General features: G+C 36.0%; 3 protein-coding genes across 3 annotated transcripts; 1 reads left to right on the forward strand and 2 right to left on the reverse strand.

Annotated features, from left to right (window-relative positions):
* LOC104708708 (ferredoxin-dependent glutamate synthase 1, chloroplastic/mitochondrial) lies at window positions 51–8,423 on the reverse strand. The gene is made up of 33 exons (XM_010425321.2): window positions 8,055–8,423; window positions 7,616–7,928; window positions 7,076–7,518; window positions 6,845–6,976; window positions 6,658–6,756; window positions 6,449–6,519; window positions 6,105–6,201; window positions 5,884–5,976; window positions 5,641–5,786; window positions 5,382–5,541; window positions 5,191–5,301; window positions 4,883–5,098; window positions 4,635–4,792; window positions 4,396–4,525; window positions 4,217–4,275; window positions 4,033–4,138; window positions 3,852–3,948; window positions 3,656–3,771; window positions 3,355–3,552; window positions 3,165–3,275; window positions 2,835–3,074; window positions 2,644–2,742; window positions 2,457–2,552; window positions 2,167–2,364; window positions 1,994–2,068; window positions 1,786–1,914; window positions 1,588–1,686; window positions 1,362–1,504; window positions 1,171–1,264; window positions 837–1,075; window positions 664–742; window positions 502–585; window positions 51–412 (listed from the first exon to the last, which is right to left on the reverse strand). Exons 1-33 carry the CDS (start codon window positions 8,316–8,318, stop codon window positions 251–253), a joined length of 4,857 nt encoding a protein of 1,618 aa, XP_010423623.1. The 5' UTR covers window positions 8,319–8,423; the 3' UTR covers window positions 51–250.
* On the forward strand, window positions 10,098–16,151 carry LOC104708710 (DNA gyrase subunit B, mitochondrial-like). Its single transcript, XM_010425323.1, has 21 exons — window positions 10,098–10,307; window positions 10,535–10,652; window positions 10,784–10,864; window positions 10,965–11,078; window positions 11,302–11,358; window positions 11,452–11,553; window positions 11,838–11,988; window positions 12,082–12,158; window positions 12,278–12,388; window positions 12,743–12,813; window positions 13,037–13,178; window positions 13,549–13,647; window positions 13,780–13,908; window positions 14,154–14,268; window positions 14,476–14,543; window positions 14,801–14,914; window positions 15,015–15,131; window positions 15,219–15,272; window positions 15,370–15,475; window positions 15,647–15,777; window positions 15,898–16,151. Exons 1-21 carry the CDS (start codon window positions 10,144–10,146, stop codon window positions 15,964–15,966), a joined length of 2,190 nt encoding a protein of 729 aa, XP_010423625.1. The 5' UTR covers window positions 10,098–10,143; the 3' UTR covers window positions 15,967–16,151.
* On the reverse strand, window positions 16,269–18,033 carry LOC104708709 (metal-independent phosphoserine phosphatase). Its single transcript, XM_010425322.1, has 7 exons — window positions 17,945–18,033; window positions 17,620–17,737; window positions 17,450–17,500; window positions 17,217–17,336; window positions 16,985–17,116; window positions 16,770–16,851; window positions 16,269–16,617 (listed from the first exon to the last, which is right to left on the reverse strand). The coding sequence occupies exons 1-7, from the start codon at window positions 17,956–17,958 to the stop codon at window positions 16,403–16,405; spliced, it is 732 nt and encodes a 243-aa protein (XP_010423624.1). The 5' UTR covers window positions 17,959–18,033; the 3' UTR covers window positions 16,269–16,402.

The raw sequence follows: 22,838 nt of genomic DNA on the forward strand, positions 1-22,838 counted from the left end.
ATTCTATAAAAGAGAATATGCAAATTTATTGGATGATTATTTTATGGCAGTTGAAACTTGAAAGCAGTTACTTTACTGAATTTACTGTACAGTTATAGCAACCATGGTAGTGTTTGAAGATCAAATGACAATAAGAATATTGTCACAGACACACATTGATCTATGAATGATAATGATTCTAAATCTCTTCCATAGTCCACCATTAATGTATCAAATCCCTGTGTTCCCAACATGCTTTTGAATATGATGTCTATGCCGATTGAAATGTAACTTCGCCTGTGGCTGTTCTTACATAAGCAGCAGAAGCTTCAGGAGTGTCTTCCTCGCTCGGTGGAACCAGTTGCCAGAAGAGGGGTAGATACTTGTCCCATTCATTCAGAATCGTTGCGCCTTTACTGCTTCCAGTTTTTTCCTATATATTAACCAAAACAAAAAGAGAGTTTTATATTTATGATGACATCTAAGACAAGCTACTGATGATATGCCGTTGAGATGACTTACGACATGGGCTTCAATTAAGCTCTTCAGCTGCAACTCCCCTGCAGGTGCAGTTACTCTCTGGATCTTCACTATCTCTCGGTTTATCTGTAAAATAGAGATTGTTCAGATGAATGTTGAAAGGAAATAATCTAAATTTCACCTTAAAGAGAGAAAGAAACAAACCTTAGGAAGAAGAGTGTCATCTTCATCAAGAAGGTAAGCTATGCCTCCTGTCATACCAGCAGCAACGTTTCTTCCAACCCTGTTATACAATACAAAGCATTTCAAATATAATCATTAGATATAGATTTTTCTTTTCTGATCAGTCGGGTTTGAATTGTCGCGTTTTTACTCACTTTCCAAGCACGACTACACAGCCACCAGTCATGTACTCACAGCAATGGTCTCCAGTGCCTTCAACTACTGCTTCAGCGAGTGAGTTTCTCACTGCAAATCTCTCTCCAGCTTTGCCTCTAGCGAATATCTGACCTCCCGTGGCACCATACAAGCAAGTATTACCAACTATGGTTGCTTCCTCGGGCACAAAACCGATTGTATCCACAGGAGTTACTACTATTTCACCACCAGCCATTCCCTTCAAAAAAGATCAAATCATTGTCAGAAGATTTCATAACAAGTTACAGTTGATGGCAAAACTGTTTTTTCCTATGCATATGGATGCTAATGTACCTTTCCAACGTAGTCATTTGACTCTCCTATGAGCCGGATGTTCATACCGGGAATCAAAAAGCACCCAAAGGACTGTCCTGCGCTCCCAAGGAAACTGCAGAACAAGAAGAGAGTAAATAACTCGGTTTAGCTATATATAACTTGAACTGAAACATATCAATTTATACAAAGCTTTAGTTTATATATCTCACGTTAGATTCACTTGTCCGGCGAAACCAGTGTCTCCATACTTCTTTGCGATAACACCAGCAACGCGACCACAAGCCGCACGGTCTACGTTGCATATTTTGACTGTTTTCTCAACCACTTTTTCGTTCTCTATTGCATCTATCACCTGGAGATATTAATAAAACTCTGTTAACAACCACATAGTTAGCAGAACCAGGTGCAGAAACATCAGGGAAAGACTTGTGTTACCAATGGATCTGCAAGAATATCGTCATCTAGAACAGGTCCATTTGTATGAACATCCTGCTTCCTGATTTCAGTACTGCTCATTGAAGGTGTTCCAACAGACTAATATAGTGAAAAAAAGAAGAGAAGTTAGAACAACTGATATAAATATGATTCTTCATTTCATGTAGAAGAAATAGAGTATGGATACAAAGCACATACCGAAAGAAGATAACTCAAATCAAGATGCTGAGTTTTCACTAGCGAAATGTCCCGTGGTTTCAGTAACTCTGTTCGTCCAATGATATCATCTAACTTGTTGTATCCCAACTGTGCTAAGATGCCTCTCACCTGCCGAGAAAATATTATACTTGAGATGAGATTAGGACCTAATAGTCTTAATGATTGAGATGGTACAAGGTCAGCTAACCTCTTCTGCTACGTATAAGAAGTAATTGACAAGATCACCAGGTACACCAGGGAATCTTGCACGTAATTCTTCTCTCTGTGACCATACATAGAATTTTATACAAACATTAGTAAAAATCAAGAAAAGATGTTTAACAAGCCAAGGAAAATTTACTAAATATTTTTGAGTTTTACCTGACTTGCTACTCCCACTGGGCAATTATTAGTGTGGCAAATACGAGCCATAACACAGCCAGTAGCAATCATGGCCAAGGAACCAAATCCGTATTCATCAGCACCCATAGCTGCAGCCATTAGAACATCAACACCACTCTTTAAGCCTCCATCGACTCTTAATATGACTCTTTCTCTAAGTCCGTTTTCGATTAGTGTCTGCAAAAAGAGAATAAAGCAAGTAGATGAATGAGTCTTTATACTCAGAATGTCCAACAGAATTAGTAGCAGATTGTAGCCAAAATGTTTACTTGGTGGGTTTCTGTTAGTCCAAGTTCCCATGGTCCACCAGCATGTTTTATGGAACTTATTGGACTAGCACCAGTTCCACCATCATGCCCTGATATCTGAAAATCATATCAAAAAGAACAATGAAACTTCTCGGCACAAGACTACATGGGAGAAACAAGAGGCAATGTTTTGTTCTCAAGTTGATACCTGAATGATATCAGCGTTACCCTTTGCAACTCCAGAAGCAACTGTTCCGATTCCAGCTTCTGCGACCAGCTTGACTGATACTTTTGCATTTGGATTAATCTGTTTGTTTATAATTCAGTTGGGAATTAGATTACACGGAGTTCCTTTGGTTAATCTCAACTGTTTTATTGAGTTCTGAAAAGATTGATCACCTGGTGTAGATCAAAGATCAACTGAGCAAGATCCTCTATAGAGTAAATGTCGTGGTGAGGAGGCGGTGATATAAGCGGAACACCAGGTTTAGAGCTTCTTAGCCTTGCGATATACGCACTAACTTTCTTTCCTGGAAGCTGACCGCCTTCCCCAGGCTTAGCACCTTGTGCGACTTTGATTTCCAGTTGATCTGCATTCACCAAGAATGTTGGTGTGACTCCAAAACGCCCTGAAGCAACCTGAGATATATACAAAATAAGTAAAGTTACCACTAAATTTTATCTCTCTGCAGAACAAAGTTATATGATATAAACAGATGAAAACATTACCTGCTTGATAGCACTTGTTGCAATATCTCCGTTTTGAAGACCTTTGAGATGTGGCAATGTTGGTGAATATCCATCAACCACATCTGTAAGTGGCTTCCAACGGATAGGATCCTGCAGAGGGGAAAAAAACAAACAGTGCCTTAGATTTTGATTTTCTTACTAATCTAAAATAGAAAATGAATATTTTTACCTCTCCACCTTCTCCAGAGTTTGATTTACCACCAATCCTGTTCATTGCAATAGCAATTGCTTCATGAGTTTCTCTTGAAATAGCACCAAGTGACATTCCACCTGTACAAAATCTCTTAACAATAGAAACGGCTGGTTCGACTTTTCCTACTGGGATCGGTGCACGGTCACTCTTGAACTCAAGCAGATCACGGAGGACCTAAAGAGAGAGAGAGAGCCAGCCCCAAGTGTTCAGACATAATTAGTGAACTTAATCAAGAAACTAAAAAGGCTTGAGGAAGAGAAACTAGATATATACTCACATTAACAGGTCGGTTAGAGAGATGCTGTTGATAGACTGCATATGCAGTTTCACTCTTTTCACGGACAGCCTTGTGGAGCAACTTTGACATCTCTGGGTTGTTTGAATGATACTCACCTAAAGTAACAAGACTTGTGTAAATGAAAATGCATATACAAACATACTGAACTGAAATAAAACTGAGAAAGAGTTTTTACCTCCAGGCCTAAATTGAATAAATCCAAAATTTTCTAATCGTTTAGTTGTATCCTCAGAAAAGGCCTTCACCCAGAAAGACAATGTCTCCCTTGCCAACTGAAAGAAGAAGACTGCGTTTTGTTAGAAGAGATGTGAAACTCATCAAAAGTAATCAGAACATCAGCATATGTATTTTTTCACCTCATCAAAGGTGAGTCCACTGATTTTGGACACACTTCCAGTGAATGCAAGATCAACAACCTCCTTTCCCAAACCATATATCTCAAATATCTGAGCACCACAGTAACTGAACAAATAAAATGCTAAGTGATCAGTAGTTGTAGAAGTGCACATAACATAAGTTATTAGAGGATAAAAGTGGAACCTTGAAAGCAATGAGATGCCCATCTTAGAAAGAATTTTAAGAAGTCCTGCATTAACCGCCTGCAAAGATAAGCCATTTGTAAATCAGAATCCTTTATAATGTTTCAACAACTAAAATATGAGTCTTTAAAGAAACTTGAGAAAACATCTTAAGAACGTGTACTAAAATTTTCTTCTCACCTTGGTATAATTCTTCTGAGCTTGCTCAATGGTCACAGTAGGAATCTTTCCATTCCGCATAAAGGCTACAGTTTTGTTACTTAAGCGCCATTGCCTACATGTCTCTAGTGCCAAGTATGGGCATACAGCACTGTTGGAAAACAAAGCATACTTATTGATAAATTTAACTAAGAGTTGTTTGCTACTATCACTTGGCAGGGACAGTTTTAGAAAACTCCTAATAAACCAAAGAGACTAACCTTGCACCATATCCAACCAGACATGCAAAATGATGTGTGCTGAAGCACTGGGCTGTATCAGCAACAATGGAAGCTGACATCCGCAACCCGTTCTGAATAAGGTGTTGATGGACAGCACCAACAGCTAACATTATCGGAATTGCAGGCCGGGTTGGTTCCTAAAATGAGAGTTTTATGTAAGGCCCTAATATCTTGAACAAAAAGCCTAACATCATAACATTGTTGTGAATAAACTATATGACACTTACCAGGCTATCGGATCGGTCGGAAAGAACGAGGAGCTGAGAGCCACTTCGGACAGCATCATCAGCTGCTTCACAAAGATAATATATAGCCTTTTGCAAGGAACCTTCAACTCCTTTTCTTATATCGAAATATGTTGACAGAACCTTGGGTTTCAAGTATGTATCCTTCATTAACTCCTCTAGGGCTCCTTCGTTTAACACAGGGTTAGACAGAATAACCTGGTTCATGCAAAACAAAACCATACATAAATAGGTGCAAAACACAATGAGGGAAAAACAGGGGAAATGTAAGTAAGAGTGATTATAAAAACCTGTGAGGCGTTCTCAGGCCCAAGCTCCAATATGTTTCCACGTTTTCCAATATTTACTTCAAGAGACATAACCAAACCTTCCCTAAGGGGATCAATGGCAGGGTTTGTAACCTGAAACCAGGAGATACGCTTTAGTTGAGGATCTAGTCATAAAAGGAAGCAATACATACAAACCTATGAGTTGAATGTACCTGAGCAAATCTTTGTTTGAAATAATCGTAAAGCATGTGTGGTCTTTGAGACAATCCAGCCAGTGGAATATCATCTCCCATGCAGAAGGTTGGTTCCTTTCCTTGGGAAGCCATAGACTCAATAACCATTTGCACATCCTCACTTGAATAACCAAATGCCCTGAGGAGATGAGATTTGAAAGCATTAGCTAGCTTCTGGATGAGAAGAGAAACAAGAGGCATATCTAGTAAAAAAGATGAAGGTTCAGGAATATATTACTGTTGGCTTCTTAGGATTTCTTCATTTTCCATGACAGTTGAGGATTTGAAATTCACAGGCTTCAAGGGCCTGGAATTTTCTTTAATCCACTTTCCATAAGGATTAAATGAAGATATTCTCTTCTTTACCTCTGTATTCTCATATACCTAAAGAGATATATCTCGGGTGGTGTTATTAATACAGAAACAGTAAGAACGTGTTCAGAAAAGGAGTAATCAAGATTTGGACTGTTCATCTACCAACCTGGCCATTCACTAGGTCAGCAGCAATCATCATTCCGGGTCCTAAACGGCCTTTCATTGTGACTTTTGCCTCATCAACTGGTACAACTCCGACCTAAAAAAAAGGTAAGTTACTACTAAGATGAATAGGCTTCTCTTACCTAGTGAGTCTTGTAAAACCAGTAAATCTGGTGCTAGAGTGACTTGGACCATCGATCGTAGATGAATAGAAAAGTGAAATACCTCAGATGCTACATACACGAAATTGTCACTAGTCCGCCAATATCGAGCAGGACGAAGTCCGTTACGGTCAAGACAAGCCCCAACTGTTTTTCCATCACTAGGTGACGAATTCAAGTAGCAAGTGTCAGATAAACCTGAGGAGAAGCCGAAAAAAAAAATGGAGAAAACGAACAGGGAATAGAGAAGCCTGAGCTTCAGACACAACAGGCAAACAACAAGAATGCAGTTTGACAAGAAATTCCCTTGACTCATTCCACAAAACAATAGCTAGATTAGATGACCTTTTTCCAAAACGTGCTCTACTAAAAAGGTACAATACAGAGCCAGTACTCAAAAAGATTTACCTGAACAAAAGTAAGGCAGGGCCATCCCAAGCCTCCATTTGTCCTTTGTAGTAGTCATAGAAATCTACAACCTGCAGTTAAATAAGAAGCAGAGGGAGAGATAATGGTGAGTTTTGCAATATATTCATTGAGAAAACAAATAAAAAAGAAGACTCAGGATACTTGACAGATACTTGACATGTTTAATAAAATCTGATGATCAACATTACCTCAGGATACTTGACAGATAAAGTTGGATGGTTTTTGTATGCCTCAGGGACAAGAATCATAAGAGCTTCCTCTGGAGTTCGGCCACTTCTAATTAATATCTGCAGGATATCCAAATGAGTGGCGAGTTAGTACCAACAAAAAAGAAAAATGTATTACCTAGAACATAAAGAAGCCAACACTACTTACTTCTGCAGCACTATCAAGATTAGCAGAGTCTGAACCCCTGGGATTACCAAATGGACGAATTTCATTTTCACGGCCATTCCAAACAGAGGACTTCAAAGAAGCTTCTCGAGACTGCATCCAGTTTAAGTTCCCCTGCACAATTCAAACGAAACAATCATCTTAACCTTTGATCCTTCATTCATCGTTGAAGTACCATGATGAGTCATAAAAATGTTTAGAAATAGTAGAAACCTGGATGGTGTTGATCTCTCCGTTATGTCCAAGAAACCTCATTGGTTGAGCAAGAGGCCACCTAGGACTAGTGTTTGTACTGTACCTTCGGTGATATATAGCAAAAGGAGACGTATAAAGCTCATTCTGAAGGTCTAGATAAAACAATCCAAGAGCTTCGGATCGAAGCATGCCCTTGTACACTATGGTTTGATTGGACAGTGAACAGAAGTAAAGCTCAGTTCCCCAACTCTCAGTAGCCACCGCCCTTTCGATTAGTTTCCTGCAGATGTAAAGCTCCCTTTCAATGTCATCAGTACTATCTTCCTTTGCGATTTTCACAAACACTTGCTGTATGTTAGGCATTGTCTCCTTAGCGTTTTTACCAACTATGGGAGCATTTACAGGAACTTCCCTCCATCCAAGAACTTGTAATCCTTCTTTCTCAAATATGTTTTCAATAACTACAAGAAAGAAAAAAAACGAAACAACATACACTTTAGCAAACATATTGAATCTGTATTGCTAGTTCCATCAACAAGATTAAGGAGTTTTTTTTACCTTGTTTGGCTTCTTGCATAAAGGTATCCTCTTGAGGAAGAAAGATCATACCAACACCAGTATGCAACTTATCAAAGGGAGAAAGACCTTGTTCCTTGGCCCAGACGTTAAAGTAATCCCAAGGAATGGAAGACATAAGACCAGAGCCATCACCAGAATCATTGTCAGCTCCACAACCTCCACGATGTTCCATACAGCCAAGAGCGATAAGAGCATCCTTGACAACTCCATGTGAAGGTATGTTATCTAAGTTTGCTATAAACCCAACTCCACAAGCTCCTCTCTCAGCCAATATATCTTCCAAATTAGCAACCTGCTTTTTTTTTTCAAAAAAGATCAATCAATAATACAAAACCCCCCAAAAAAACAAAAAAGGTCGTAAATTTCCAACAAGTTAGGGTTTTTGTGAAAACAATCAATCTCGGGGAAGGAAAGAGACCTGAGGTTTTAAAACAGAAGGAGAAGAGAGATCTTTGTGAGAGACACGTTCAAGGTCGAGAACAGCACGAATAGAGGATAAGCGAGAAGAAGAGCGTGAGGAGTCTCCTCCTCCTCCTCCACGAAGTCTGCGTCTGGTTCGCTTGGACTTACAGTACAATCCAACGAAATCGACGAAGAAGAAGTTCTTGTCAGAAGAAAGAACAGAGCTTGGTGTCGTGGAGAGAAGCTTAGGAACAGGGGAAAGAGATTTCATCATCGCCATTGAATGAGAGAAAAGATGAGAGAGGCGTGTCGCGTGTGTGTGTGTGTCAGAATAAGATAAAATAAAAATAAATAAAAATATAAATGTGGGAGAGAAAAAAAGAAGAGGAAGAAGGAAGAAGAAGAGGAAGAGGAAGATAACAGATGAGTGATGAGCAGCTTCTTCTTCTCTCTTTCTTTCCTTTTCTATCTCTCTCTCTCTCTCTTCGTAATTTATTCGTTTACACAAAAAGTGTCTCTGTACCAATTTAAAAGGGTATTTTGGGGATTTTATGTAGTGCACAAAATCGAAATTTTCTTACTGAAGAAGGAAATAATTTTTTTTGAGTGGTAACGGTCGGGAATCTGGGACCGCCATTTAGAGAATTCGGTTGCTTTAAACCGGTTTGAAACGACAATTTTGCTCATTAAACCGGATTGAGCATGACATTGAAGGATAGATAATTTGATAAATTGGCTATTTTGAGAAGAGGGAAGATGTTGATTGGTGACTACTACACCTTAAATTCATAACCACCAGATCAAAGATACAGAGAAAAAGACCGTTTATGCCCTCCCAAATTAGCTTCTCAAAGTTGAGAAAATTGAAAACAAATTAGAATTGTATCCAGTGCTTGTTTATATTCATACAATTTGAAGGAAAAATAAATATTAAAAATAAATAACAAAAAAATACTAATTAGGACAAGTGGAAAAATTTGACTTTGTAAATCTGTCATTTTGGAATAGTATCTCATTGCTTATTCTAGTCAACTTTTTTCTTTAGATTTTGGTCTATGTATGTAATGTACATCATGTATACTATTTAATAACGAACATAAAAATATGTGAATTTACGAAAAGACACGTAGGGTATGGGGTTGAGGTGTGTGTGTGTGGCTGAAACGGGACTTGAGGTCGTAAAGAAGCCATTGGGGGGATATATATGATAAATGTCCTTAAAGTTGATCTAAAAGCCACCTTCTCTCTATCACATTTTCCCCCGTTACCTCTCACTTATGATAATGATGATGATAAGATAAGAGCTTCAGCTTATCGTCTTCAGTTGGCGTATCACGAGACGAATACCCAAAAAGGAGCAAACCAGAGAAGTCACCAACCAACCAACCAACGTGAACAGATCAAGAAGTGAGTGACGACACTTGCTGGAAGATAACTGATGTTCTGGTTAATATTTATTGTTTTGGATCCACCCAATAAATATTTGGAGGGAGTACAATTGCCATTTAAAGCACAAGAAGTCAAAACTCATAGTTAACTGTATATATATGGATTTGATAAAAAGAAAGATATAGTATTGGGTTTTTTTTTTCAGAATTTGAGTTTAGTAATTTACATGTAATGGCTAATCCACTCACACTAATAGCGATATATATATATATATATCTATGCATAAAAAAAAAAAAGAAGATTATATCTATAAGCAAGACAGGTTCTACACCTTAAACCCATGGTTCACCCATTGTAAATGAGTCTATTTTCCATTGTCACGGTTCGAACCTGGTACTTCAGTTTCCTTCCTCTCACCAAAAAATACTTAAATAAACATATCTAATATTTGGGCTGATAAGCCCATAATTTAAGTAAGCCTCTTGGGCTCTACCTCTCGGTGTAGTCTTCTCTTCTCTATTGATTTTGAAACGGCGGCAAAATTCTCGTTTTCGTAATTATTAGTATTTTTATTTTTACTTTTATTATATACAGTTAAATTAAATTTAGAAATTACACCTTTGGGGTTTAGGGTTTTTATCGTTGTGAAGAAAAAAAAAAGGAGAAAAAAACAAAAAAAAAAATTCGAAGAAGAAGAAGAAGAAGAAAAGACATCAATGGCGCTTATTCAGAGAGCTTCTTCTTCTTATCATCTTCGTCTCTATTTACGGGTCATGGCTTCTCGTCCTCGTCTCTTCTCTACTAGTACCTCACTCTCTCCTTCTCTTCATCCTCACTCCTCATCTCTCTCCCCGCCTCCATTTTCCTCCCCAATCCCCAGGTTTGTTTTTTTTTTTTAATCCTTTTTCGTTTCTCTCTCTCAGGGTTCCTGGTTGAAATTAGCTTTCGTATTTCTTTGTTCAGTACTTTGGGTTTGCGTTACTGACTTTGCCAACCTCTCTAATTTCATAGAAATTGAAAATCTATATATACTTGAGATTCTACGATTAAAGGAATTAATTCGTCTATTTAGTTGTTTAATTGAGTTTTTTTTTTTTTGAGTTTCAGGATTAAGTTTCAGTTAACCAATGCTTTGAGTCAAAGACTGATACAACCAAATGCTGTTACATCGAGGTACTTGTCTACTGACGCCACATCTAAGGGTTACAGTTCCGAGCAGATTCAGGTTATCTTTTTCACTATTTCTCTCTCTCTCTTTTGATCTTCTTGTATAGCTTTTTGTTACTATAAGATTGTTTGAAGTCATGATTTTAGTTACAAATCTTTATATGTTCAATTTCTCTATGATTCATTTAGGTGCTGGAAGGCTTGGACCCTGTTAGAAAACGGCCAGGAATGTATATAGGGAGCACTGGGCCTCGTGGTCTGCACCATTTGGTGAAATGCCTTATCCTTTGAAACCTCTTGTTGTTCAAACTGGCTCTTGACATCTTTTTTTCTTTTTTATGTATTTTCTGATGTAATCTCTTTTTCTTAGGTTTATGAGATACTTGACAACGCTATTGATGAGGCTCAAGCTGGTTATGCCTCAAAGGTTGATGTCGTCCTGCATGCAGATGGCTCAGTTAGTGTTATGGACAATGGACGTGGGGTATGTGATATGTGTCCCACCTTCTCATGCTACTTAATTTAAACTTGAAATTAAGGATTGTAGTTTTTGCTGCTGGTGTAAGTGCTGCCTGCAGCTTTCTTTAATCATGCAGATCTTTTGCCCCTAGCTTACATCTACCCACACTTGAAGAGTAAACACATATGTGAACCATTATCTATTCTCGTTTTTTTCATTGTCATTGATATATACAGCTTTCTTGCAGATACCCACAGATTTGCATCCTGCGACCAAAAAATCTTCTCTGGAGACTGTGCTTACGGTAATGCTACTTGAAGTAGAACAACTGCTATAACTTATCATTATCATACTATTTGAACATGCGATTTACCTGCCATGTTTGTTATTTGTGCAGGTTTTACATGCAGGTGGCAAGTTTGGTGGCACGAGTAGTGGCTACAGTGTGTCTGGTGGACTACATGGTGTAGGTTTATCAGTTGTTAATGCTTTGTCTGAGGTGTGTTCTAATCTGTACTCACATTGCCTTTTCTTTTCTTTTGGAAATGATTTATTATTCTATATCCCTCCATGATTTTTGAAACCAGTGTGGGATTGTTACGAGGAAAAACCTGGAATGTTTCCTTATTGAGTTATAGCCTAATAGGGCATATCGATGCCAAATACTCTTCCACCACAAGAATGCAGGGCAATTTTTTGGGATACTTCAATAGCTGATGTCTATAGCTGATGACTAAACCAGTATAGCTAACTTAGAAGCTTTCTTGATCTCTTGGTTTGCAGGCCTTGGAGGTCACGGTTTGGAGAGATGGGATGGAGCATAAGCAAAATTATTCTCGTGGCAAGCCCATAACTACACTTACATGCCGTGTCCTCCCGCTAGAGTCAAAGGGGACTAAAGGGACAAGCATCAGGTTTTGGCCCGACAAAGAAGGTTTTTACTTGATTTCCACTCTTTACTACCTCACCTTCGTGAAAACTGGATTTGATGATTAAATTCTCTTCTTATGGAAATGAACTATCTCAGTATTCACAACGGCAATTGAGTTTGACCACAACACCATTGCTGGACGAATTAGGGAGCTTGCATTTCTGAATCCTAAGGTGAAATTACTTAACTTAAAGCGAGGTCAACCATGACAACTTTTCATCAGGACATGAGAATTCACATTGTTGTATGATTCTTTTTTTCATAACGAATTGCTCTTTCTTTATGTTTGTAGGTTACCATCTCTCTTAAAAAAGAGGATGATGATCTTGAAAAGAACCAATATAATGAATATTTTTTTGCTGGAGGATTGACTGAATATGTTAGCTGGCTAAATACTGATAAGGTGAGAATCAACACATCGATTAACGTTTGGTGTCTATAAAGCCTATCAGATTCTTTATTATATAGGCTAAGATGACTAGAAGTTTGAAAAGGTTCTGTGAAAGGATCTGCGATGCATCAATGAATATCTTTCTCTGCTAACTTAAGCGAGCAAGATATGTTGAGTACCACTCTTGAATTTGTTGATTACTATCAAGGGATTTAGCGACTAGCCCACATGTCTATGGACTAAAATGAACTGAATTTATACATAAGTGAACTCTTAGCATGAGTATCTCCTATATCATAAATTACTATACTACTTTCTTATTTCTATTTTTACATGAAAATTTTAGCTGACAGTTCTTTTGTTTAGAATCCCATTCATGACGTGCTGGGTTTCAGGAAAGAGATAAATGGTGCCACTGTGGACGTTGCCCTTCAATGGTATGTTGTTTTCCTACTAAATACATCATTATAATAGCCAACTCGTACTCTGTCACAAGGTAATCTGTCCACAAAATTGAAAATTTTGTCTGCATGTTATGTGGTTTTGCTCTTACCTGTAAACTGGATCAATAAAAGTGGTAATACTTTGTTCATGTTATTCACGGCATGATGTTGCTTTAGATTGATCTAATCTTATAGGCGGGGCACATTTTTGTATCAGGTGTTCAGATGCATATTCAGACACGATGCTGGGATATGCCAATAGCATTCGCACTATTGATGGTGGAACACACATCGAAGGTGTGAAGGCTTCATTAACTAGGACTCTTAATACCCTTGCAAAAAAGTCAAAGGCTGTTAAGGTATGACATCTGTAACCAGCTTAGCTTATCTGCCTATTTTCATCTTTACAAGGTTTCGACCCTTTAATCTATCATCTTTTATCTTTCATTTGTTATGAAAATCTCATGGGCTTTTCCAACTTCTGTTTCTCATGATACTACTTTGGTTGAAAGAGTCCTCTTAGATGATGTAGGTAGAAAACTATATTCTCTTCTTTTTTAACTGGGATAAATTTGATTACCTGTACATATACAGTGTACTAGGCTCCGCTGTAAAACGTTCTTAGTTCCTACCTGCTTTGGCATATACAATGAACAATGTACTTCCTAATTCTTCTCCATTTTTTGTATGTCTTTTTTTTACAAATATTTTTGTTGGCTGTGGTTTCAGGAGAAGGATATTAGTTTAAGTGGGGAACATGTTAGAGAGGGATTGACCTGTATCGTCTCAGTCAAGGTTCCTAATCCTGAGTTTGAAGGTCAAACAAAGGTACGTAAACCCATAATGATTGACTCTTTATTGATGATCCCTGGCCAACATGAAGCATTATTTTCTGTCTCATTTGTGAAAATTTACCCCGACTAATATAATTTGTCTCCTAATCCTCCTTCCCCCTTGCAGACAAGATTAGGGAATCCAGAGGTGAGAAAAATTGTTGACCAATCAGTTCAGGAGTACCTCACGGAGTTTTTGGAATTGCATCCAGATGTACTTGAGAGTATTATTTCCAAATCCCTTAACGCTTACAAGGTATGCTTTTGATCCACATATCAATACTTCTGATCCTTCATCTACAAGCATGCACCAAATGTATGTTTTAACCCACAAGGACGGTTACAGAAGTCTGTAATTAGCTATCGAGTAATTTGATTTAGCGTATTGCTTTCTACGTCCTTCATGTTATTTATCCCGTGCTCTGCTTAATATTAATGTATTAGTTGCTATCTTTCAACCAAATTATTATGAAAATCTACCTCACCATGCTTTCTCTCTAGGCTGCTTTGGCTGCCAAAAGGGCGAGGGAGTTGGTCAGGTCGAAAAGCGTTTTGAAGTCATCATCACTTCCTGGGAAACTGGCTGATTGCTCATCAACAGATCCTGAAGAATCTGGTATGTATTGGCCAGCATGAAAATGTCGTTTGTATTATTGATTAAAGCTAAACATGACAGAAAGTATCTGAATATTCTTATATTCCAAGTGAGAAGTTAGAAAAGGAATCCATACGCTCTAATTATGTGACTACAATAATTACAAACTGTAAGCCATTGGCCATGCTAATTCGGTCAAGTAGTGACATCTCTTTTCACTCTCTCCAGAGATTTTTATCGTCGAAGGAGATTCTGCTGGTGGCAGTGCGAAACAGGGCCGTGACAGACGTTTTCAGGTAATCAGATCTACCTCTATTTCATTGTACCTCTATCCAATAAGGGTGCTGATTAGGGGATTTGATTGTTGATCCATCCTTGAAAGAACTTACATTTAATTTCCAAAGAATAGGCTAGGATTAGACTAATCAATACTAGGAGTCTTCTCTATATCAGTCAAAGACATTGTATCTTCTGTGAAATTGGAGAAATCTGTACAGCTTGAAAAGGCAATTCTTCCTTTGAAAGATAATTCAACAGGTTTTGGTTTTTGTAGGCAATTCTTCCCTTGAGAGGTAAAATTCTGAACATTGAAAGAAAGGATGAAGCAGCCATGTATAAGAATGAAGAAATTCAAAATCTAATTCTTGGACTTGGCCTCGGTGTGAAGGTGATATCTCCCTTTCCATCTCTTGTTTCTCTTTTTTTCTCTTTTTTTTTCTCTTTCTTTTGGGTATGGAAAACTCAATGCCATAAATAATTGGTTTCAGGGAGAAGAATTTAAGAAAGAAAATTTGCGGTACCATAAGATAATCATCTTAACAGATGCAGATGTTGATGGTGCTCATATACGGACACTTCTGTTGACCTTTTTCTTCAGATATCAGGTATTAGTTTAGGAAAAAATTATTGCCCTACATAGTTGGCAGCGTTTATGCAGTTGTACAATGGACTTAATATTTCTTTTTTTGCAGAGAGCCTTGTTTGATGCGGGTTGCATTTATGTCGGCGTTCCACCTCTATTCAAGGTAGATTACTAGATTTTATATATTATGATCTTCAGAAATTGGATGCTTCAGATTTAGGAATTTCTAACAAAAACTGTTTTACTATGAAAATAATCAGGTTGAAAGGGGGAAACATGCTCAATATTGCTATGATGACGCAGACCTTAAAAAGATCACCGCCAATTTCCCTGCAAACGCATCCTACACCATTCAAAGGTTCAAAGGTAAAATATTTAAACCGAAATCTGAGCTTTGCGATTTACATTGCCTGGCTTCTCACATAATATGAGTATGTCAGAGGCACTTGTACTACCTGTTGGGATCATTAGCGTCCAGTACCAGAATAACATAGCAAACTAAGCAAACCGGCACTGTTTCGTTTTCTGCTTTTGCAGGTTTGGGAGAGATGATGCCTGAGCAGCTTTGGGAAACAACAATGAATCCAGAAACAAGGATATTGAAGCAATTAGTTGTTGAGGATATAGCAGAAGCAAACATGACATTTTCATCACTTATGGGTGCTCGGGTAAGCCTACAAATTTCCAACTTCATTGATTTCTGTTCTTTTCTTTCTTTAGGGTAAAAACAAGACATTCTCAAGACTTAACTGCAATCTGATTGATCTTCTAACGTTTTTTAATCTAAGGTCGATGTCCGGAAAGAACTCATCAAAAATGCAGCAACAAAGATCAATCTGCAGCGTCTTGACATATAACTGGAAACCGCTTGAGATTGGTCGCTAAATATTTATTCATCTGGTAAGAGGAGTTTAGATTATATTAGTCAGAGATTAAGATGCCACTATCATCATGTTTTAGTTCTTCCTCTGGCCCTCGCAAAAGTAATCACTGTTACAATTGTGGCTATCTTCTCGGTAAGTTAATGGTATTTCAAAATGCATTTGGTAAGCTTCCTCCGTTGTAACGCCCTTTGATAAGAAAAGCTTATTATTGAAGATCCTTAACTCGAGATCTTGTAAATGATCGATTAATACAAAATACAAGAAGACATGAACTGATCCACAAGAATATATCTACTTAAAAAACAAACACACAGCAGCAACAAATACAGAGATAGAAGATATATATATATATATAGATCTCTCGTTCAATAGACGTAAGATATCAGGTATGAATCGATGTGGAGGTTCTCTAGGGCTTGGCGTCGCCATCAAAGCCACGTTGGAGAAATCCAACGGAGGAGAGACGTGAAACATCGCTCCACGAATCGATGATCCATTTCTTGTGACGGAGGTGAACTACATTGACTGACGCATTTAGGAGTTTTCCGGCAGAGGAAGCTTGCGTAATCCTCAAGTATATTGCCCTCAAAACCCCTCCATGAGTCACTACTATCACTCTCTTTCCTTCAATTCCACACCATGCAAAGTTATTAACAATTTTATTAAATTTTTGTGCATCTTAAAATTACTAAAAACGATGACATCATGATGAGAAAGATTAATAATAATAAATAATACTTCTAATATCGAATTTAATGTGTAGTTGGATGGGATACCTTTGTGTTTCTTTGCAATTTTCTCAAGAGCATTCATAGATCTATCACAGAGCTGGTCGAAGCTGGTCGAAGCTGGTCGAAGCTCAATAAATACATGTGATTCATGTATTTGTATAAATACATGAATCACAGATTAAATATAAATATTGTTAAGTAACTGAAATTTATGAATAATATAGTAGAGAAATAAATTAAGTAGTACTAATAAATCTTACAGGAATCTCGAGGTCATTCTGGGAGGAGAAAAAAGCAGAGTAAGCTTCGGGTTCTTTCTCAGCTCCTTCCGTCCAATACAGCCCTTGGAGACTACCCACGTGCCTCTCTTTCAAGTCAGGTACTTCGGTCACCTGTTTTACATATATACGAAATTACATATCATTGATTTTTCTGCTTAGTGTTATATATATATATATATAGAGAGAGAGAGAGAGATGTAAATATACAAACCTCGGGACAAAAACAAGTTTTGGCGATCATTAGAGCAGTGTCTTTGGCTCGTTTGAGGTCTGATGAATACACTGCTACGGGTCTGATGAATACACTGCTACGGGTATCACTCTCAGCGATCTATTTATTATTTCAACGATCATGCATGTGCGTAAATAGATTAAATATAATGTATTTAGTAGAATATATATATATATATAGAAGAAAGACATGAAAATGGATTTGATCTTAACTGCAACAGCCTGCTTTTGTCCAACTTCGTTAAGCTCTGATTCAATTTGTCCCTGCATTTGGTAAATTTTTATGTAAATACATCTACGTGCTTATATGCATGTTGACGTTACCCTATATATGCATACATCCACACATACGTGTGTTTGCATATAGATAGATAGATAGATACCTGGATTCTTCTTGCAGCGTTCCAAGTGGTTTCTCCATGGCGAACAAGAACAATCTCCGTCACTTCACTTTCAACTTTGACATCCTCACTCCATTTGAACTCCTTCTCTGCATCGATCCTACATTTTTATATATATATATATATATATATATATATATTATTTATTAATCACAAGATGTACAATATAATTAATATATTTGTATATGCATTCGGCATCTCTCATCAGTATTCAGTATACAATAGAACTAGTAACGCATTATAACATAAGCGTAAAGATTAATTTATATATATATAATGTCATGATGAATAAAAGAATTAAAAATACCATTCATGACCCATTTTATTGGAAGGGGTATTTGGTTTTTGTGGATGGAAAAGTGAAGATACAAGAGAGAATTATAATGTGATGAGAGAAAGAAGTGTTGGTGCTTATATGAGAATTGTTGATTCGGGACACTGCTTTTATAACCTTTTTTCGTCGACGAATTTCTTTTTTTTTCTATCCCCTTTCTATTTATTTTGGAAAAATAATTAAGAATGTGGCAGCTCATTGATTGATAATGTACTTGTCGTATATGTATCTGAATTACTAAAATACTTATAAATATCATTTTCTAAACAATGATTTGTTCGTATAGGCATTGTAACCACGTGTTATGTCGATACTTCCAACCCTCTTGGACATAATATTAATTTCCTCAGATCAGATTCTCTCTTTTACTGTGGATCTTGGAAAAAAAAGTCAAGTAAGGAATCTCCGATGTTCATATATATATATATATATATATATATATATCATTGTTGTTAATGCATGTCCATATTTCCAATATATTTGGCCACCTGATGATTTTTACACAAAGGCAAAATCTGACTCTTTTTGTTAATCATAATTACATTTGTTATAGAAACTGAGGGTGAAAATTCGTATAAAACACTATCGGTATGTGGATGTGGGGAAAAGTAATCAATACTATGTAACGAACTAACGATCTTTAAAAACAGGTCATGTGGGAGAGAAAAAACAAAAGAATAGTTTCATAATTTCCTCACAATGAGGATCGGTGGTCGTGTAGCTAGTATATTCCCACATGGAGGAAAGAATCTCGGTTTCTTACTTTTTAATCGTTCTCTTTTGACACATATATATCGCCATGCATAGTTTTGTTTCATAATCGTAAATTGGATTTGTTTTTCCCTCTTAAGTGTATTTTCTGGTTTAGTATTTGACAGGTTAATGTATGTACGTATCGATCGAAGAACTTGAATTCTTACGAATTTTAAGAACCATAAATCAAAACATGTTAAACTAATTAGTTCATTCGCTTGTATCAAACTTCATGATGGAGACATGATATAATCATCATCTTCCTAAACATTTTTCTAGGTTCAGCCGGGTGAACTGTTAACGCTATGTTTATACTGTGATACTTGTGTAACACATGTATAAACAATGTACCTAACTCTAATTCAGTATGAGATTCATTTTCCCATTTTACTCTCTCAGTTTTTGATTCAATAATATATAAAGTGAATTATTAACTTTCTTTTTTTCTTAGAATAAAATATATATATATATATTTAACAAATATATGTAAGTGGAGGATACAAAATAGTGCACATGAGCTAGAGTAAATGCAATGGTTCAGAGAATCATTAGAATAAGGGAACTGAAAAGCAGATACAAAACAGTTCACATGAGAAAAACGATCGGTATTTCTATTACCATTTAGATAACTAGTGATCAGCAGAAGAAACAAATATTTATATCCCGATCTGGCAAATGTAAATCAGATAGATGGAATCAAATTATGAAAAACAAAAACTAAAAAATGTTGCCAGAGAGAGATTCCAAGATATGTGTGGCATTGTGTGAGCAGTGGAGCCACGTGGGAGAAGACAATTTGCCAGCATTGCTTTATACTATTGATTGTTTTGATACCGAATACTCAACTAAACCAATCAATTTTGTAGGATTCCTTTCATTTTCCTCGTTTGTTTACTTAATTTAATTACCCTAATAATGTTCTCCAATCATACTTTAAATTAATGGATGAAGACAAATGGAGATTCGAAATTATAACGCAACTATAAAAGAGATCACATTAATATTCAATTTGGATAATAACCCATGTTTTCAAAACTTATTACAATAAATCATCTTCATTAGAAATATATATAACGATATCTTAACACCTGATGATATAAAGACCGTATATGTTCATATATTTTTATGAAGATTTGAAAATCTTGTTTTTTGAATTTTTTTTATTACACTGTATATCTGTCAACATATTTTCTTAGAAGTCTGATCATAACATTTTTTGTATCGAATCTTTCGATACAATGAAAAAAAAAATTAAGTTAGGCAAAGAGCACTAATCATTTATTTTCCCAAACAAACTGTAACACATCGTAGACAAAAAAAAAAAAAAAGGTACTTCAACACATCAATAATTGTGATTTGCGTCGTTGGAATTTCCTTATAAAGCTAATACAAGCGACTTTGATTTCGATCAAGCTACTTTATGATTGCTTCTATCAACAACATGAAATACTAAACTGACAATCGTTTCGTCGACTACCACCATATGTCCTCTTGGCCTTTAAAAGAGACAACTCCCCTAAGCAAAATCTTGAGTTCAACTTTATTTCCCACTAACTTGGCAACAACATAGTGGAATTGTATATGCACCAACCACCAAGCCACCAATTTTATCTTCCAAATTTGATTTGCTTACGAGAAACCATTTGAGATTTTAAGGCCTGTTTAAGCCAGGTCTAGATATCCTATTTACATAATCTGTTTGTCCGCAATGAATTAACCTCTCGTTAAACAAATCAGTATGAGTCGCAGCAACTTGCGAATCTTGTGACTTGTGCGTTAATCTCGTAGCTTATTAGACAGGACCACAGGCTTAGGCCTTCGAGCTTTAAGCCTATAATAACAAAACGGACCTCTCATATTAATCCATTTAGGACTTTGTTGGAGGGTTTTCGAAAGTAGATCCACATACTGTTATATTTATGAAAAACCAGTATATTGACGTCAAACCAATTATACAAAAATCAATTTATTTAGATAATAAAATATTGTTAGAATATATTTTTTTTAATAGAATAGTCTATTTTTTCAATAAAATTTTCGTTAATTTACTTTTTATATTATCCTAAAATATTTTAAATTTTTATATAATGTTCTCATGTCACAACCGTGAAATAACCAATTTACTCATGAACAAAAGTTGTAAAATTCTAAAAACAAAAAGAATATCAGAACCCAGATCCATACCAATCGAAGCAAAGATAGCGAAAAATGATAGATATAAAACGTATAGTAGTGAGTGAGTTATGAGTTAACAGGTTCACACGCTCTAAAACTGTTCCAGTAGTAAGCAGACCTACCAAAGCATCAAATTTTTTCGCCAGCAAACCACCACCACGTTTACCTCTCACCAAGCTTTTAACACCGACCAAGCTATCCCTTGGCATGCAATCCATAAATTCTTGGATTGACAATGTTTCACCCTCAGCTAAATAACCACCCAACCTACACAATGCATAAGGAACATATGGAACATTTCTAATATGAACCACTTTTTACATGCAACTTCCACTTTTTATATTCCAAAAGGGGATATTTCTAACATGTTCTTGTTTAACATAATCATAATTTCTAATTATATGGAACAAAATCTTCTTTGTAAAAAAGTGGATATTACATGTAAAAAAGTGGTTCATATTAGAAATGCCCCTTTCTAACATAATCATATCCTAAGAGGGGATATTTTTCTAAATACAGAATCTTCTAATGATAATATGAACAGATTCTGTTTTAGAAATGTCCTTTTCTAACATGATCTGTTTTAGAGAATTTGATATGAATATGAACAAAATCTGTTTTTAACATAATCATATTCCAAAAGAGGATATTTCTAACATAATCATGATTTTAGAGAATTTGTTAGAAATGCTCCTTAATATGAATCATTTGTGATGTCGTTATATTTTCTAATTTAACATATGTTATTGTTATATTTTAAAATTTAAAATAGTTTAATAACTATGATTTTTAATTAATATATATGGTACAATGATTTTGCTGATTGTACATTTGGCAGTTGGATTCCAAAGAGGTCAAATCAAACAAACGTTCTATCGCTGACTCTAATTGTTTCAATTCATTATAAGCTTTTCCCAAATCCTGCATGACAGCTCCTCAAGGTATAGTGGCTTAAACATATGTCTAATGAAATAGGCAAAACCAGATTTGATCATCCAAAATAACAAAGCAGAAGTAACAGTTTGCGTCTAGGATGCAGTTTAAGGCCTGTTTAAGCCCGGTCTAGTTATCCTATTTACATAACCTGTTTGTCCGCAATGAATTAACCTCTCGTTAAACAAATCAGTATGAGTCGCAGCAACTTGCGAATCTTGTGACTTGTGCTTTAATCTCTTAGCTTATTAGACAGGGCCACGGGCTTAGGCCTTCGAGCTTTAAGCCTATAAAGGGCCTCTCATATTAATCCATTTAGGATTTTGTTGGAGGGTATTCGAAAGTAGGTCCATTGGATTTCACACAAATTAAAAAATAATGATTATTAATTTTAAATATAATATTGTTTTTATTGAAAATATATTATATATTTATAAACCAATGACTATACATGATTTCAAATTTTCTTAATAATCATTTTTTGAAGTTTACAAAAGTTTAATATTAATTAACTAAAATGGTAAAACATCAATTTTTTTGGGACAAAAAAAAAATTATAGAACATCAATCTTTAAGAGACAGAAAGTATATTTATATATTGACATCAAATTCAAACCAATTATACAAAAATCAATTTATTTAAATAAGAAAATATTGTTAATATACCTTTTTTTATAGAATAGTCTATCTTTCCAATAAAAATTTGTTAACTTACCTTTTATAATATCCTAAAATATTTAAAATTTCTATATATAATCTATTTGAAGTACCAAATTTTTGTAAAACAAAAGTTTATATATATCAAATTGTGGGCTTACATACAAGCCCCCAACAAATCAATAGTTTTAAGGGAAAATGACACCCACACCCACTTTCTCCTAAAGTATTGTCACAAAAACCCACTTTCCACTCATGGTATACTTTCCCAAGTTTTTTGCTTATGTGTCCACTTTCCTTTTACATTTTTGCCCTTACTAACTACTTACCTCTCTTTCTCTCATTCTTT

This window comes from Camelina sativa, chromosome 8 (genome assembly GCF_000633955.1).
Source record: "Camelina sativa cultivar DH55 chromosome 8, Cs, whole genome shotgun sequence".
NCBI classification, from domain to species: domain Eukaryota; kingdom Viridiplantae; phylum Streptophyta; class Magnoliopsida; order Brassicales; family Brassicaceae; genus Camelina; species Camelina sativa.